We start from the raw sequence: 19,719 nt of genomic DNA, 5'->3' as shown, positions 1-19,719 counted from the left end.
ACTTAAATTCAAAACTTGAAACGCAAGTATACACTATATATCAAGGTTTAGTCCAGGGGTCCTCAAGAGAATTTCAGGCCAAGGACCCCTTAGCTGAGAGAGAGATGAAGCAGGGACCCCCACTGCATGTTGTTTAAAATTGTGTTGCAGATTCAACTTTTTCATAGATTTCATAGATAGCTAAATGATAAAATGATGAAAGATCAAATCTATGCTTTTTTAACACATTATCTTTTCTATTAATATGTTGGATTCATGTTAACGTGTATTTTAAGAGATTTAACTACTTAAACCCTCATTACTTAGTAATTACTTACTTAGTAATACTTAGTAAGTGACCTTCCAAGCTCGAGCTTGTAGATCTGCTATTTTCAAATATTTTTTATACATTTGAAAACCAATGGAACATTCTGCATAATGACTAGGCTACTTTCTACTTTTGGTACTTTAAGTACTGACTTTTACTTGTAACAGAGTAGCCTATTTCTACATTGCAGTATTGATACTGTTGATACTGTAAGAAATGTGAGTACTTTTTCCACCATTGGAAGTATGTGTCAGTCTGTCCCCCCGCCTCTATTTCTTTCTTTCTTTCTTTCTCTCTCTCTCTCTCTCTCTCTCTCTCTCTCTCTCTCTCTCTCTCTCTCACACACGCACGCACGCGCACTGTTGTACGGGCAAAACATAAACATGACAGTTTAGTGCTTTATTATGTAACTTCAGCTCGGCAGGAACAGAGCAGAGTGTAGAAGAGAGAGTCACGTCACGCTCTGATCTCGCCGCAAAGTGGGCTGATATAGTTCCAAACATTGGAACTATCTAATTGTGATTAGACAGGGCACTTCCGCATTCCCGCGTCTATGCTAGTGTCATAACAAGGCTCTGGGCATGAGCGGGGGATTGTGATTGGATCGAAACCCGTTTGACGCGAGTGGACTGACAGCCGTTGCGAGCCAATCGGGCCGCGCTCCGCTGGCAGAGGCCCCACCCCCCCTCCGCCCCCTTTTCCAAAACATTGGCTGTTCTCTCGTCGCTCGAGCAGAAACAGCTCGGTCCGTTACTTTAGTGCAACTAGTCGGTTAAAAAACACTTAATTAAACCAGTTAAATCCGACTTTTAACGTCATTTACTGATTTCATAATAGTTTTGGATATTCAGAAGTTGTATTTGACTATTTTTGACTCCTTTTTTTGGCGTTGAAAGAAGTTTTTTCTTCGGAGAAGAAAAAAGGGGGAGTTTTTCTTTTTCAGAGGGTTCCATGCGTGTGAGTATGCAGCTCGTTTGCAGTGGTGTAAAGTAACTAAGTACATTTACTCAAGTACATTTTTATTTAGGTATTTGTTTACTTTACTGGAGTATTTCCAATTTTAAGTACTTTTACTTCCTGCTCCGCTAGAGGCAAATATTGTACTTTTACTCCACTACAAGTATTTGAAAAGTTCAGTTACTAGTTACTTTTCAGATATTAATTATTACATTATAAAACATACATTAACCACTTTAGCCCTATTTTATACCTAGGCTATTTTCAAACATTTCAGTACTTTTACTTTTGGTACTTAGTACATTTTGATTCCAATACTTGTGTACATTTACTCAAGTACATTTTCAATTCCAGACTGTTTACTTTTACATTGCAGTATTGATACTTTTACTTAAGTAAGAAATGTGTGTACTTTTTCCCACCACTGGTATGCAGCTCGTTTCGTGATTCGTCGCGAAGCGGTGTCGCGCGCCTCGAAAAGCGCCGACCTACAAGCTCACAGGGCGTGGCGTCCGGGACGCGCTGTGAGCTTGTAGATCTGCTGTTTTCAAGGCAGCTGACTTGATGCCACTCTACCGCTGGGTATCGCTGTTCCAGACTGAACCTCTAGCCACTCCCACTGTTAGCTGGAGCTAATTAATTGATTAATTATAATTTAAATATAATATGTATTACTATTTATATAATTTAAATATAATATATATTATTTATTATTATTTATATAATGTATATTATGTATTATTATTTATATAATTTAAATATAATATATCATATCATTTAAATGAATTAATTATACTTATTAATTAATTAAGCAGGTTCACACAACCAGCTGGTGTTATTATTACTTTACTTTTTATCAGTGGGTGGAAGAAGTACTCAGATGTTTAACTTGAGTTAAAGTAGCAATACCACAATATCAAAAAAACACTCTGTTACAATTAAAAGGCCTGTGTTCGAAATGTTACTTGAGTACAAACGTATTGGTATCAAAATATACTTAAAGTACCAAAAATAAAAGTTAAAATGTTTGAAAATAGCCTAGGTATAAAATATGGATAACGTGGTTAATGTATGTTTTATAATGTAATAATTTATATCTGCAAAGTAACTAGTAACTCAAGTTTTCAAATAATTATAGTGGAGTAAAAGTACAATATTTGCCTCCGAGATGTAGTGGAGTAGAAATAAAAGTATTGAAAATAGGAAATGCTCCACTAAAGTAAGGGTTAGGGTTAGGGTTAGGGTTAGGGTTAGGGTACAGTACTTGAGTAAATGTACTTAGTTACTTTACACCACATATTTTTATATTACATATATTATTTTACTTTATATCTATCAAGTACCAAAAGTAAAAGTACTCATTATGCAGAAGGTCCCATTTCACAGGTTTCAAATGTATAAAATGCATACAAATAAAATGTATACAAATCTTTTGAAAATAGCAGATCTACAAGCTTATAGCTCGGCACCGAGTGCTGCGCTATGAGTTTGTAGATCTGCAATTTTTTGAGAATTGGTGACAATTTGTGCAAATCTTTCAATTTGTATCTTTTTTAAAGCGAACATTTGTAAAATATTTTGTTCCAGAAGCAAAGATTTGAGTTACAAATGTTCGCTTTAAAAATATATATATTCAAAGATGTGCACACATTGTCATGATTTTTCAAAAATAGCAGCTCTACAAGCTCATATGAGCTTGTTGATCTGCTATTTTTGAATAGCCAAAGAAATCTTAAGATGACACGGATGTGTTCCCGGATTGAAAGGGTTAACTGACTATGCTGGGGACCCCCCCCCTCCTAACCACTGATCTAAAGAAGCAAATAGGAAGTCTACATTTATGCAAATGGTGTTTGTGACATGTTTAACTTATGCAACACATCATGTGAGTTGAGCCATATGTTGGGCCAGTGTCTTTACTGTAAATCCATCAGGTTGTTTTGACCCATTTAGTCCGGGGAAGAATCTGTGTCATTTTTAGATTTCTTTGGCTATTAAAAAATAGCAGATATAAAAGCTCATAGCTTGGAGATCTGTTATTTTATTTTTTTATTGTGAAAATATGTGCAAATCTTTTAATATATATATATATATATATATATATATATATATATATATATATATATATATATATATACACACACACATTTCTAACTCAAATCTTCGCTTCTGGGGGTCCCTAGAACACAATACTTTCAGATGGGGGTTCATGGCCAAATACATATAATTTTGGGGGTCCTTGACATCAAAAAGTTTATATATATATGGCAACATACGTTTTTTCAAAAAGAAGAAGTTAGGATTTAGAAGACATTTGTAGAATCCCCCAGAAGCAAATATTTGAGTTACAAATGTTCACTTTAAAAGTATATATCTTCAAAGATTTGCACAAATGTTCACTATAAAAAAAAAGAAATAGCCGATCTACAAGCTCTTAGCGCGGCACTCGGCGCCGCGTTATGAGCTTGTAGATCTGCAATTTTTTGAATAGCCAAAGAAATCTAAAATGACACAGATGCGTTCCAGGTCTAAAAGGGTGAAGTCACTCGTTTTATTGTATGATGCTGAGTATGTATGTTGTTTGACTTAGCAAAGTTAATAGTCGTAATTTATGTATCAATTCCACTCATATTTGCAGTTCCTTACCTTAATAACTTACTATTCAAACATTTTGGAGAAAAAAAATCCAAAGATTTTCGCCTATAATTACATGTGAATAGCAGTGGTGGAAAGCAGTCAAGTACCATACTTAAGTGCAATTTTGTGGTACTTCTTTTTTTTACTTGAGCATTTCCATTTTTTTCATACGTTAACCCATTAAGACCTGAGGCGATTCTAAAAAAAAATCGAAATCCTAACAGTTTTTGGAAAAAAATCTAAAACATATTTTTTCAAGATTTTTCAAAAATAGCAGATCTACAAGCTCATTGCGCGGCACTCGGTGCCGCGCTATGAGCTTGTAGATCTGCTATTTTTGAATAGCCAAAGAAATCTGAAGTGACACAAATGCGTTCCAGGTCTTACTCAAATATTGTACTTTTTACACTACAATTTGACAGCTTTAGTTACCTGTTGCTACAGTGACAGAGTATGTTCATATTGTGGCATTGCTACTTTTACTTAAAGGAGTAGTTCACCCAAAAAATGACATATTTTCTGTCAATTGCACACCCCACGAAGCCTTGCATTCATGGATTTGTTTAGTTTTTTGTCGCATTCCTAAGACAATAATTTCACGGCCGGGTGTATTTCCGGTAGGAGACACAAAGAGTCTACTTAGTGTCTCCTACCGGATACATTAGCATCTTTCCGCCGGTAATGAAATTATTGTCTTAGGAATACGAGAAAAATTAAAAATAAATCCATGAATTCAAGACTTCACAGGGTGTGCAATTGATAGAAAATAAGTAATTTTTTGGGTGAACTACTCCTTTAAGCAAAACAATTGAGTACTTCTTCCACCACTGCAGAATGAGGATGCCAGGGTGAAAGTGCTTTAAACATGTATGTGGCTCACTGAGGTAGAGCGACCGCCCGAGAAACGGAAGGTTCCTGGTTCCATCCAAAAATAGCAAAATAATTGCGATTATCTCTAATCTTTTAGACAATTATGTCATTATTATGATAGGCCTAGTTGGTGTGTGTGTGTGTGTGTGTGTGTGTGTGTGTGTGTGTGTGTGTGTGTGTGTGTGTGTGAATGTAATGCACATTGCAAAGCGCTTTGGATAAAGGCCCTATACAAACGCATCATTTACCATTATGTGTTTTTTTGCAGTGGTGTAAAGTAACTAAGTACATTTACTCAAGTACTGTACCTAAGTACATCTTTGAGGAATTTTTACTTTACTGGAGTATTTCCCATTTTCAGTACTTTTACTTCTACTCCACTACATCTCAGGGGCAAATATTGTACTTTTACTCCACTACAATTATTTGACAGCTTTAGTTACTCGTTACTTTGCAGATTTCGGTTATTATCACAAAACATACATTAACCACTTCAGCGCTATATACATTTCCGCCATTTGAAAATAGCCGATCTACAAGCTCACAATGCGTCGCAGTGTGAGCTTGTAGATCGGCTATTTTCAAAAGATGTTTATCCATTTTGAACTTGTGAAACGGGACATTCTGCACAACGAGCACTTTTACTTTTGGTACTCTTAATTATATGTTGATGCCAATACCTTTGTACCTTTACTCAAGCAAATTTTGATTACCGGACTCTTACTTGTAACCGAGCATTTCTACACTGCAGTATTGATACTTTTACTTAAGTAAAAAAGAGTAATGTTTTTTCCACCACCGTTTTTTTGACAGTGTTATTAATGCAATGTGTAACAAACGGCATGCTTTCTGCCTGTCATCTCTCGCAGGTCTCACACGGCTCCGGGCTGTGTACCGATGGACGTACGCCGCTTGAAGCGACAACAACACAACAGGACTGAGAAGATTCTGCAGACCGCGTACGAAAATGACATAAACCCTGGAGACACGAACACGAGCTAAAGACATTCGTTTTTCCTCCAAAAACACTCCGCTTGAAGTCTACGATTCCGTCGGCAAAGCGGCGCAACTTCCGATGTGAACCTTCGGGACTCCTTAGTCCATATAGTCACAGGATACCGACACGTAAGTAACGCCAGTGGTGGAAAAAAGTCTGGTGTTAAAAATGTACCTGAGTAAAAGTACACAAGTATTGGTATCAAAATGTACTTAAAGTACCAAGAGTAAAAGTACTGAAATGTTTGAAAATAGCAGATCTACAAGCTTTAAAGCTTTACGGTTTAAAATAAGGCTAAAGTGGTTAATCTATGTTTTATAATGTAATAATTTATATCTGCAAAGTAACTAGAAACTAACATTTTCAATAACTGTAGTGGAGTAAAAGTACAATATTTGCCGCTGAGATGTAGTTGAGTAGAAGTAAAAGTGCTGAAAATTGGAAATACTCCAGTAAAGTAAATCAAAATTGTACTTAAGTACGGTACTTAAGTAAATGTTTTAAAAAAAAGTAGTTACTTTACACCTCTGAGTAACGCCGGCTGGTCGAACGCCTTTTCTTCTCCCAAAGGAAACGCCTCGACGTTAAAGTCATCAAAATGAGCGCCGAAGGATACCAATACAGGGCGCTGTACGACTACAAGAAGGAGCGCGAGGAGGACATCGACCTCCGCGTGGGGGACATCCTGACGGTCGGCAAGGGCGCCCTGGTGGCGCTGGGCTACGGCGACTCGGGCCTCGAGGAGCGGCCCGAGGACATCGGGTGGCTGCCCGGCTTCAACGAGAGCACCCAGGAGAAGGGGGACTTCCCCGGGACGTACGTGGAGTACATAGGGAAGAAGTGGCTCAGTCCCCCGACGCCCAAACCGAGACCCCTCAGGCCCTTGCCCGTGGCACCGGGCGGCTCGTCCAGGGCCGAGACGGACTCCGACTCCGAACAAGGTGAGTTGAATGGTTGAAAGTGATTAACTTTAATTTGTTCTTTCAAATGGACGTCAATCGACATATCCTAAGCTCAGTGGTTCTCAACGGGTTTGGTCTGGGGATAAGGGTCCAGTTCATGCATGGGCAACTGGCGGCCCGGGGGCCACATGCGGCCCCCACCTTCACTTAATACGTCCCATCAGGTTAATATGGGAATACTGATATATTATTGATTTCAGCTGTTACAATTGCAAACATGCAAACATGACCCGCTTTAATTACTTCAGTCTATATTGTAAATTAATGACTAGTGTTACAATATTATTGTCTTTTTTATGTCCAATGTATTTAGTTCATAAAGTTAACATGAGTGTAACTAAATGCATTTGAAATGAAATAAAAATTTTACTTTTCAGGATTCCAATTAAAAAATAGCACAAAAAAATATCTGGATTCCGATAAAATAAATCTGCGATGTGTTTTGAGCTTGTAGATCTGCTATTTTTGCTACTTTTGTGTGACATAGAATGGCGAAGAACGGCATTCATTTACGGAAAAAGTTAAAATACGAAGATAAGAGTGTCTGCCCAACAGAATATGCAATGTGGCCCCCTGGAGTGAGTGTGGAAACATAGTGGCCCTCTCCATCATCAAAGTTGCCCACCCCTGGTCCAGTTGGTCCCTTATAAGGGGATAAGGGTCCAGTTGGACCCCTATCGGGTCTATAACTCGCTCTCGGGTCTATAACGCTACAAATGGAACCAAATTTAGTCCTAGGGGTTTGTAATTCGGAGAGTAAACCAAATGGACCCATTTGGTTGCATTTGTACACTCTCATAGGTATCACTGATGATTTCACCGTGTTAGTTTGGGGTCTCAGTGATTAGAAAAATGGCATCTAATGGGGGTTCGTGGCCTTATTCATATCAAACCGGGCGTCCTTGAAATGGAAAAAGGTTGAGATTCACAGTTCTAACTGCTTCACCTTCCAGGTAAAGATTTGATACCCTGGAAGAATCATTGTCAGTTGCTTTCTGTTAGAACACTGCATATAACATAATTATCATATACTAATTATTAAGTGTGTGTGAAACTCCAACCTGGTTAAAGGAGTAGTTCACCCAAAAAACGACTTATTTCCGATCAATTACACACCTCAAGAAGCCTTGAATTCAAGGAATTTGTTTTTGTTTTTATCGCATTCCTGAACCAATAATTTGATAACCGGCGGTCTCTCCGGTACGAGACACAAAGAGCCTCCTTTGTGTCTCCTACCGGATGCATAAGCATCTTTATTATTATCATCAAATTATTGGCTCAGGAATGTGACAAAAACAAAAAAATCTCCATGAATTCAATGCTTCATGGGGTGTGTAATTGGTAGAGAATGAGTCATTTTTTGGGTGAACTACTAATGTATTTGCCTCTCGATTCAGGACACGTGTCAACCACATGAACAGCGCTCCCCAGAAGTTTGCCTATTATGACTCATAACAAGGCGAATATTCTGTGAAAATAGCAGGCTAGTATTTGGTGAAGTCATATTCGTTTCAATGTTGAAAAAATGTCATACTTTTTCAAATCTATTCCATAAAATAGAGGAAATAGCAAATCTAGATCGGCTATTTCCACAATTTAAAAAAATATACTGACAGTATAAAATAAGTAGACGTTTCTTTATATATTCAAGTTATTTGTCATATCTGCCCTGTGCAATGTGACATGTAATTCTTACTCATAATGTTCTGGTGTCGTTAATCGCTAATCACGATTTATTTAATAACAATAAAGCTTTATTTGAGTAGTAGCACCTTTCAAAACAAAGTGCTTTGCAGAGAATCAAAACACATCACACAACAAGAAATAGAGCAGAAACATGACACAGCAAATGCAGTTGGACATCAAAACGTTCGGGGAATAATGGCAGCTTTATAAAAGTGAGGTGTTTTTTTGTGTGACGCAACCCCTCTTCCTCTTAACCCATTAAAACCTGAGGCCGATTCTACAAAATGTCCTCTAAATCAGTTGTTTTTGCTATATCAGTGGTTCTCAAACGTTTTCATGTCAAGGACCCCCAAAATGATTATGTATTTGACCGCGGACCCCCATCTCAAAATATCTCGTTCCAGGGACCCCCAGAAGCAAAGATTTGAGTTACAATTTGATTTGAGTTACGCTCTAAAAATATACATATTCAAAGATTTCCACACATTTTTCAAAAAATAGCAGATCTACAAGCTCGTAGCGCTGCACTTTACGAGCTTGTAGATCTGCTATTTTTGAATAGCCAAAGATTTTTTTTTTTAAATGACGCAGATGCGTTCCCGGTCTTAATGGGTTAAAACCTTGAGGTTCAACTATAGCCTGTCAGCCATATGCACATTATGCTTCTTACTGTTCAAGTTCTCACAGAGGCAGGATGTATGGTTTCTAACCACTTCCACACTCACTCGTCTTTACTCAACCTTAGTTTCAAACTGCCCAGAGCTTTCAACATAGTTAGCCTATGGCAAACTCATTCAGTGACTCATGCTAAAGTATGGACTGTTTTAACTACTACATTAGCCTATCCTTCGTTCAGTGGTTCTCAATGTGGGGGTCCGTGAAGGGCTTCCAGGGGGTCCCCAAGAATGAGTTAATTTAGTAAGTAATTTAGTTGACACCACTTAATCCTACTTAATACTTTGGCTATTCAAAAACAGACCATCTACAAGCTCATTGTGAGCTTGTAGATCGGCTATTTTTTTGAATTTCTTCTTAGGCATTTAAGGCAAATCTTTTCTTCTGGGGGTCCCTGCCTGGCACAACATATTTTCAGATGGCGGTCCGCGGCCAAATAGATCTTAATTTGGGGGTCCTTGACATGAAAAAAAATTGAGAACCACTATACAGACTTATACATGGGCCCCTCCTTTTCCCCCTCTACACCAAATATCTTCACCGAAAATAGCTGATTTACAAGCTTGTGGTGAGCTTGTAGATGTACACTGTTTTTGCCAATGCTGGCCCCAGGATAGGGATGCTATGGTTCAACTGGTTAAAAAGGACACATAGGTTCATATTAGAAAGCTGACAGTTGGCCACAAAGAAAGGGGAAATGGGGCCAAGTTCTTCACACTGCAATAAATAACGGCTACTTTGACAACACTTTAAAAGTTATGATGTGCTTTAGGAAGCCTACGAATACTTAATACAAAAAATACAGTCATGTAATTCAATACCTTGTGTTAGGTAGTTGTTGCATCTAACAGCAGTTAATCATATGAAGCTATACTCCCTTTTAATCTGTTGTAAGTGCATGCATTTCTTTCCTATTATATGAAGCATTATTCATTCAGACTTTGCACTTGGGCTGGGCATGAAAATAGCGTGTCCATATTTGCAGATGTTTGAAGTTTTCTGTAGATGAATCAACTTCATTTCTTTGATGATCATCGTGACTAAGTGCGCTTAACCCATTAAGACCTGAGGCCGATTCGACACATGCCTTCTAAATCCGTAGTTCCCGCACTTTCAAGATTCTTCAAAAATGTTCAACAATAGCTGTGAGCTTGTACATCTGCTATTTTTGAATAGCCAACGCGAAAATCTAAAATGACAGAGATGCTTTCCCGGTTTTAACACATTGACCGCCAGAGGTTAATCTCATAATGTACTCACCAGTGCCAACGTTTTATTGTTGTTTTTTGTTTTTTTCACGTCGCCATAGACGTCGTTAAAATCCTTAAGATTGATCTGTGCACTGTTTGTAAACATCGCGGACATCTCCCTGTGTCTACCAGTCCAAACCACGTGTCAAACGGGGCATCCATTGTTGAGTTAGAACGGTTTATGTTAAACAGTGATCAGCGAGGAGAAAAACTACAATCGAAGAAAATGGCGTTTCAGTGTAGACTTTAGAATGGGAGCCGGCGTGATCGTCAAAACCGGATCCCAAATAATTCTGTTTCCGGTGGTGTTACAATGAAATGTGCCGTACCGGAAAATTGAAAAAAAAAAAAAATTCGAAAAAAAGGAAAAAGCACCACAGCCCGTAGGCTACGGTATCGGCGGTTAAGCGTTGGATTTAACGGCCCGTAGAACTACGGGCCCGGCGGTCAATGTGTTAATGGGTAAAGGACAAGTGTAACTAACGTTTATTTTATTCTTTCCATTATTCAAATGTATTTTCCTCTCTATTTATCATTTTCGTATACTTGACTAAACTAGTCATTGGGCTCTTGGTGACTGCATGTTGTGTCAGTTGAGTATTACAATTTCTTTCCCCAATAGATGTTATTGTTCTGCAAATCGCTGTCGTTGCAAAATCTTCCCGGACCCGTTAGCCGCATGCATACTTCTCAGATTCCAATGAGCCCATAAAGTATAAAGGTCCATTCACACCAACCACGACAACGATGACAATAACTATACCTATGTCTTTTTTTTAATGGTTCTAACTCATACATGGGCAACTGGCAGCCCGGGGGCCACGTGGCCCCCCACCTTCACTTAGTAAGGCCCCCACGTTAATATCGGAATATTATATTCAGATTATGTACAGATTTCAGCTGTTCCAATTCCAAACATGCAAACATGACCCGCTTTAATTAATTCAGTCTATATTAGTAGCTTAATGACTAGTATTAATATTCTATCGTCTTTTTTATGTATTGTATTTAAGTTCATAAAGTTCATAAAGTTCGAAATGCATTTGAAATTAAATTTAAAAAAATCTTTTCAGAATTCCAATTCAAAAATAGTAAAAAATAATATTCAGGATTCCAATTAAAACATAGCAAAAATAGCAGATCTACAAGCTATTTTTCAAAACGCGTCGCGCTGCGACGCGTTTTGAGCTTGTAGATCGGCTATTTTTGCTACTTTTGTGTGACAAAGAATGGAGAAGTGCGGCATTCATTTACGAAAAAAGTTCAAATACAGAGATAAGAGGTGTCTGCCTGACAGTATATGCAATGTGGCCCTCTGGAGTGAGTGTGGAAATATAGTGGTCCCTCTCCATCATCAAAGTTGCCCATCCCTGTTCTAACTCAAATGGGTGGCAGCACCCCACACCACGACAACTACAACTATGATTTTATGAACGATGGAAGAATTGACGGTCATTCAAAATCTACCTGACATCTGGGATGCAATCGGTCACTCCCCCTCGGAAGGTTGTGTTATTAAAGGGATATTTCACTTTCAAAAAAACTTTTGGTCATTTTATCGTCTACTCAGGCCTTTGTGAGCCCCCCAGACAGTTTTTAAGTTGCTCGACTCAGTATTTAGACATTTGATATTCATTTTATCAGACACGCCCCCTTCCTATACAAACCTATTGTAACTTCAAACTTCAATTTAACCATGTTAGATTCATCAAAAACACCCGTTGTTGGTTCTGGTGACTCACCCTGCCCCCCTAATGCGCGAGGGGGCCGTGTTTTTTCAATTACTTTTTTCATTTATTTTAAATATTTTTTTGGAAAAAAAAACAAATAAAATACAATAAAAAGATTAAATAAAATAAATGAAAAAAATAATTGGAAAAACACGGCCCCCTCACGCATTAGGAGGGCAGGGTGAGTCACCAGAACCAAGGACGGGTGTTTTCGACGAATCTAACATGGTTAAAATGGAGTTTGAAGTTACAATGGGTTTGTATAGGAAGGGGGCGTGTCTGATAAAATGAATATCAAATACCTAAATACTGAATCGAGCAACTTAAAAACTGTCTGGGGGGCTCACAAAGGCCTGAGTAGATGATAAAATGACCAAAAGTTTTTTTGAATGTGAAATATCCCTTTAAAGGAGAATTTCGCCCCTAGGCGTTTCCTTGCCTTTATTTGAGGTCGTTATCTCATCATAAGTGTGGTCCGGGACCCCCGGTTCATAACGAGCGGTGTTATGGTTCAGAACGGGAGTTTTTAGTTCTTGGCTAAATCCGGATATTTCTGTCGCTCGAAAATAGTTTGTTCTTGTATATATCTGTAGTGTGTGGTCCGTCTGATGTCGGTGCAATTCTTTTCTGTTGTTAAGCTGTGACGTATGCGCCCCGTCAGAACAACTTCCGGGTCCAAGTGTGGCAAACATTGTGCGTTGCGAGGCGTTATGAGTTTGTAGATCTGCTATTTTCACAATATGTGTGGAACTGAGTCAAACTAAATGTAATGCCTCAACTCCTACATTTCAAGTGTTGTCAGGGTGTGTGTGGGGGGGTGGTCCCCAGTTCAAATATGATTATTTTGGGGGGTCACAGCCTGAAAAGATTGAGAACCACTGCTCTAGCCTGCAGTGTGCCAGTGACACCTGGAACTAACTAATTAGCTGTACTTGTGGGTGTTATGTACCGAAAATAGCAGCTGCAACCTGCTTTGAGCTTGTAGATCGGCTATTTCTGGTCCTCAACATTTATGTAACAAGTATAAATCAGGCATTATGTTACTAGCATGCACACCTAGTAGTTAGTTACTGCTAAACAAGAATTCCACTCAGAATGACTTTAGATTCTGTATTCAGGTGACCATTTAAATAGATAATAATCTGATTTCATGAAAGAAGACCACTCGCTTGCAAACTTTCACTTTCTGAATTGTATTTAGCATCGCTTGTTTTTATTGTATATTTTTTACATGCATATCGATGTTGGGGTCCTTTTGACATGAGAATGTCTGAGAAACCCCATGTTCTGGATGTCCACGAATGTAACGTACATTATTTATTTCCATTATTTACTTCGAAATCAGAATGAGCCTGGACGCCATATAGTTGTTTTCCCATGGTACCGTGCATGTCCTTAAATCTCTTATCTCACATTAAATCACGGCTCCGGTTGCCAGGTTTCCAGTTGCTTTGCCCTTTTGTGGTGCGATTGTGAAATTCTTTGCATGGGACACGCTGTTTGTGTGACTGAAGAGGTGGGGGGGTGGCGGGATAGGGGGCAGGGGGGGTGTGTGTGTGTGTGTGTGTGTGTGTGTGGGGGGGGGGGTGCTGAAAGGCTGTTGGGAGCTTGAGTGGCAGCAGTGCTAAGATCTGATCCAGTGTGAATATGGCACCAGGAGAAGAAAAGTCCCATGTGTCTCCCAGGCTGTGAGAGAGAGAGAGAGGGGCCCGGGGCTGTGAGCCCCTGTGCTTGCTAAAGGTCCTATGTGAGCCCCTGTGCTTGCTAAAGGCCCTATGTGGGCCCCTGTGCTTGCCAAAGGCCCTATGTGGGCCCCTCTGCTTGCTAAAGGCATTGTGTTGGCCCCTGTGCTTGCTGAAGACCCTGTGTGGGTAGGCCTGTCACAATAACAATCGTCTAATCGCAATTACTTTAGCATAATCGTCACAATCGCCATAATAGTATCCATGTTGGAAATTTCCAGAAATAATGGAAAGTAGCCAAGCTCACAACGCGTTGCGATGAGACGCAACGACGCAACGTAATCGCAGTTATTTGTGTGACAATGAATTGTCAGGTAAAATGCCATGATCGTGACAGCCCTACGTGTGGGCCCCTGTGCTTGCTAAAGGCCCTATGTGGGCCCCTGTGCTTGCTAAAGGCCCTATGTGGGCCCCTGTGCTTGCTAAAGGCCCTATGTGAGCCCCTGTGCTTGCTAAAGGCCCTATGTGAGCCCCTGTGCTTGCTAAAGGCCCTATGTGTGGGCCCCTGTGCTCGCTAAAGACCTAGAAGGCTAGATACTCCTGGTCAAGTATTACTCAACTACAAGTAGAAGTTGTAAAAAAAAAATTCAAGCAAACTCTCAAGCAAATTCAAAAACAGCAAAGGTAGCAGATCCACAAGCTCAAACCGCATCGCGGCGCCTTTCGCACTCGTGGATCTACTACTTTAGATGCTCTTTGTGTGACACTGTAGTACGATCAAGTAGGGCGTTAATTTATGAACTCCAAAAGTTAAAATATGGAGATAAGAGGTTTTTACCCGACAGCAACAAAATGCCTAAATAAAGTACAGATACTAAAGGTACTTCCTTGCACCAATGCAACTAGTCGCAACTCCTTGCAACAAAACAGTTTTAAGGTCAACCGCACCAATGCAACTCCTTTCAACTGCCATTAGGGATAATGGTTGCAAGTAGTTGCATGTTGCAAGGAGTTGCAGGGAGTTGCATGTTGCAAGTAGTTGCATGTTGCAAGGAGTTGCAAGTAGTTGCATGTTGCAATTAGTTGCATGTTGCAAGGAGTTGCATGTTGCAAGGAATTGCATGTTACAAGTAGTTGCAAGTAGTTGCATGTTGCAAGTAGTTGCATGTTGCAAGGAGTTGCACGTAGTTGCATGTTGCAAGTAGTTGCATGTTGCAAGTAGTTGCATGTTACAAGTAGTTGCAAGTAGTTGCATGTTGCAAGTAGTTGCATGTTGCAAGTAGTTGCATGTTGCAAGGAGTTGCAAGTAGTTGCATGTTGCAAGGAGTTGCATGTTGCAAGGAGTTGCACGTAGTTGCATGTTGCAAGTAGTTGCATGTTGCAAGTAGTTGCAAGTAGTTGCATGTTGCAAGTAGTTGCATGTTGCAAGTAGTTGCATGTTGCAAGGAGTTGCAAGTAGTTGCATGTTGCAAGGAGTTGCATGTTGCAAGGAGTTGCATGTTGCAAGGAGTTGCAACTAGTTGCATGTTGCAAGGAGTTGCATGTTGCAAGGAGTTGCATATTGCAAGGAGTTGCATGTTGCAAGGAGTTGCATGGCAAATCGTATGGAGTGGGCTTTACTGTCCACCACTTGCAGGCATTCAGGGGCTGAACGCTCTGGGATGAAGACTGCCTGTTCTTCTTGCTTCCACAGAGTTTGTGATTTATTGCCGACCACGGAGGGATCTCGATCCCTTCCTCCCACTCTTGAGCGTTCTTCTCCCTCTCCTCCCCTTCTTCCGCTTTTTTTTTCTTTTTGTAAAAAAATGTTTTGATACTGTTCATTCCCTTGGCAGGGGGAAAGAGTCAGAGTTAGAGGTTTTGGAAAGGGGCCTCTTCTTTGCACTGAGCCACAGGAGGTTTAGGCAGCGTTGCCATGTCTGCTTATTATAAGCGATTTCTTTGGGGCTTGTTTTTTTCTGTAAAGTTGCTTGTAAATATTGGTAGTTGCGCAGCGGGTTGCGTTTTTATTTTTGTGGAAGACCAGTGGTTCTCAAACATTTTCATGTCAAGGTCGGACCCCCAAATCAATATGTATTTGTCCCCGGACCCCTATCTGAATCATTTTGGTGCCAGGGGCCCCGCACCAGATTTGTGTCAGAAATATTCCACATTAAGTTTTTTTCCCCCGAAAATAGACGATCTACAAGCTCACAACGCATCGCATCGCAACCCATCGTGAGCTTGTAGATCTGCTATTTTCGAATAGCCGATGTAATGTAGGCTTAAAGTGCTCATGCGGCCTAGTCACTTCTTTTGGGTTTGTTTTCATAGACCCGGTCGCTTATTCATCTCGCAGGATCTGGCAACACTGGGTTTAGGCCCCCACACCAGAGCAGCAGATGGAGAGAGAGAGGGGGAGAGAGGGAAAGAGGGAGAGAGGGAGAGAGAAAGTATCCCACACTCCCAGGCAGCTCTAAGCCTTTTTCAAACAGCAGTGTAGCTCCGCTCCTTGCCTGGGCCTCTTTGCTCCCTGTCAAGTATTACATGTGCTCGTTTGGTGAACTTGGAAGCCTACGTTTGAGCTTCCAGCAGTGGTGGAAAGTAACTAAGTACATTTACTTAAGTACTGTACTTAAGTACAATTTTGAGGTATTTGTACTTTACTTGAGTATTTACAATTTCCAATGCTTTTACTTCTACTCCACTACATCTCAGAGGAAAATGTTGTACTTTTACTCCACTACAATTATTTGAACTTTAGTTACTAGTTACTTTTCAGATATAAATGATGATATTATGAAACATACATTAACCACTTCAGCCCTATTTTATCCCTAGGCTATTTGAAAATAGCCGATCTACAAGCTCACAACGCGTCGCATCGCGACGCGTTGTGAGCTTGTAGATCTGCTATTTTCAAACATCCTAGTACTTTTACTTTTGGTACTTTAAGTATATTTTGATGCCAATACCTTTTTTACTTTTACTCAAGTAACATTTTGAACACAGGCCTACTTGTAACAGAGTATTTCTGCATTGTAGTATTGCTACTTTTACTTAAGTAAAATATCTGAGTACTTTTTTCACCACTGCGTGGCCGCGGGACAACTATTCCACAATGTCCGAACGCTATATAGAGTCTGGAACGGCAACCTCCCGAAAGCTGAGAAAGGATCAAGCCGTCATCTGTTCGTCATCTCCGTTTACGGAAATGTATTTTAAAATATCTTTTGCATTTTATTTCGATTATTTCGATTTTTAGACAAATTTTAGGACAAATTTGGAAGAGGAGAGGAGGCGTCACATCCGCTTTTTACCCTCGGATCATTTTCAGAGCTTCCGTGCTCCAGACTGTAAGACGGAAGCCTTTGAAAATAGTGGGAGGCAATAGTCTGGCTGGCGAGACTACAGTAGCGCTGAACAATTAACCGCAAATACATCGAAACCTATGTTTAGAACCAATAACCGACTTAATCTTGCTTGTGTGGGTTAATCGAATAATCGGGGTGCAAGTTTAGAAAATATATATATATATATCAACAAATTGACAGAAAATTCTAATATATTTTTCATAATTGACTGAATTAATTATTCTGAATAACCACTCTACGCTGTATTATACTTTGTTGTGTCGTACAAAAATTGTGAAAATAGACGATCTACAAGCTCACAACGCGTCACATCGTTACTGTTTTCCATATCATTTATCTATAAATAGTGGTTTTGTAATCAAGGCAAAAGTTTGAAATGATATTGATCTGAAGTCATGTGGCCCAGTCTGAGCCCTTTCCAAACAGCAGTGTCACTGCTCCTTGATCTTTTCTCCGTGTCAAGTATTACAAGTTTCCTAGTTTGAGCCTCCATTCACTTTGTGTGTGAAACAGAAATAGTTTTCGCTCCGCACCCAAAACCTCTCTGCAGAAAATAGACAATATTTATTTTTTGCCGAACGTTGGCCCCCCAAATATGGACGCTAGGGTTCATGTGATCATAAGTGAAGGTGCTTGCTTAGCAGAGCTGACTAGCCGAAAGACAGACATGTACGCAAGCAGACAGACTTGCGCAGGGGTCTTCAACGTTTTTCAGGCCAAGGACCCCTTAGCTGAGAGAGAGAGATGAAGCAGGGACCCCCACTACATATTGGATTCATGTTAAATATGTGTTTAACAACTTAAACTTGACCTTTTGGTTCGGTATCGGTACTTGGTCTGCTCTCTTTTCCCTCTATAGGGGTGGGCAACTTTGATGATGGAGAGGGCCACTATATTTCCACACTCACTCCAGAGGGCCACATTTCATATACTGTCGGGCAGACACCTCTTATCTCCGTATTTTGACTTTTTTCGTAATTAATGCCGTACTTCGCCACACAAAAGTTGCAAAAATAGCCGATCTACAAGCCGATCTAAACGCGCCGCAGTGCGATGCGTTTAGATATTAACGTGCAGGCCTTATTAAGTGAAGGTGGGGGCCACATGTGGCCCCCGGGCCGCCAGTTGCCCATATATGCTCTAGACCATACATCTTTGCCGAAAATAGCACATTTTTATCAATGCTTATTGGCTGGAAATGTTCCTTTGTCTGCTCTGTGTTAAAGACAGCCGTTACTCCTGGTCGGTGTTTACTGCATAGTCTATATTTTCTCTTCACCTGCCAACAGCTATTCTCAGAGAGAATTCTTCCAAATGGTGCAGAGCAGCGTTGCCAGGTCTGCTTATTTTAAGCAACTTTGGGCTTGCTTTTCTGTAAAGGCGCTTGTAAATATTGCTAGTTGCGGGTTAGGTTTTTTGGGGGCTTTCTAAACTATAGTTGCTTATATGGGCTTGCTGTCTGATGTTGTTTAAAGCAGTTATTCGCAAACATTTTCATTTCATGGAACCCCCACATGTATTTGTATGTATTTGGCCACAGACCCCCATCTGAAAAGATTTTGCGCCAGGGACCCCCATACAAATTTGGGTTGTAAAAACGTTACACATTTTTCGCATTTCTTCCAAGATATTTGTTGAAAATGGCAGATCTACAAGCTCGCAACGCGTCGCGACACGTTGTGAGCTTGTAGTGATTGACTTTGTAGTGAACTGATTTTGATGCTCTATTATTAACTCATTTTGCTGGCTACCTAGTCGCTTCTTTTGAGCTTCTTTTCTTAGACCTGTCTGCTTGTTTCTCTCTCTGGCAACACTGCTGGTGCGGAGAGAGAGAGAGCAAGTGTGTGCATAAACAGGTTGACTGCTTCACATGTCCCTGCAAGACTTCTTCTGCAACATGCCCAGTCATGTTGAGAGAAATATTTTTGATGCCATGCACCTCTTGGCTTTTCCCGAGGCTTGAAAAAGAATGCTTGTTGTTTGGTAGATTCTCTCCGTGCGTTCCAGGGTAACATTCTGTCATATCCTTGTTAAAAATGTAGCCACCCCCACCCCACGCATGATAATATGTAAATCTTAAGATAAGAAATTCATGGATTTAGCTACTACCTATCTCAGAGGCAAATATAGTACTTCTACTCCACTACAATTATTTGACAACTTTATAGTTACTAGTTACTTTGCAGATATAAATCATTGTATTATAAAACATACATTAACCACTTAAGCCCTATTTTATACCTAGGCTATTTGAAAATAGCCGATCTACAAGCTCACAACGCGTCGCTTCGCGACGCGTTGTGAGCTTGTAGATCTGCTATTTTCAAACATCCTAGTACTTTTACTTTTGGCACTATAAGTATATTTTGATGCCAATACCTTTGTACTTTTACTCAAGTAACATTTTGAACACAGGCCTTTTACTTGTAACAGAGTACATCTGCATTGTAGTATTGCTACTTTTAAGTAAAATATCCGAGTACTTTTTTCACCACTAGGTTATATTTTGATTTGATTGGCATCAAAAAGTATATTTTGATGCCAATACTTTTGTACTATTATTTATGTGTGTAAAGGGGCCAGGGACCCAGCAGCACTGACATGGTAAACTTT

The 19,719-nt window shown here is 39.9% G+C and overlaps 1 protein-coding gene across 1 annotated transcript in view; it reads left to right on the top strand.

Moving 5' to 3' along the window:
• The first annotated feature begins 1,041 nt into the window (after positions 1-1,041).
• The window catches only part of pik3r1 (phosphoinositide-3-kinase, regulatory subunit 1 (alpha)), a 76,932-nt gene continuing 58,254 nt past the window's right edge, over positions 1,042-19,719 (top strand). The window contains exons 1-3 of the mRNA XM_080418569.1: positions 1,042-1,264; positions 5,641-5,896; positions 6,339-6,709. Of these exons, the coding sequence (XP_080274695.1) occupies positions 6,367-6,709 (343 nt within the window). The 5' untranslated portion in view covers positions 1,042-1,264; positions 5,641-5,896; positions 6,339-6,366. The remainder of the gene's footprint in view (positions 1,265-5,640; positions 5,897-6,338; positions 6,710-19,719) is intronic.

Source organism: Gymnoscopelus braueri, assembly GCF_963280865.1.
Source record: "Gymnoscopelus braueri genome assembly, chromosome: 22".
In the NCBI taxonomy this organism is placed as follows: Eukaryota; Metazoa; Chordata; class Actinopteri; order Myctophiformes; family Myctophidae; genus Gymnoscopelus; species Gymnoscopelus braueri.
The sequence above is the reverse complement of the archived record's forward strand: the minus strand, read 5'-3'. Positions and strand labels throughout refer to the sequence as shown.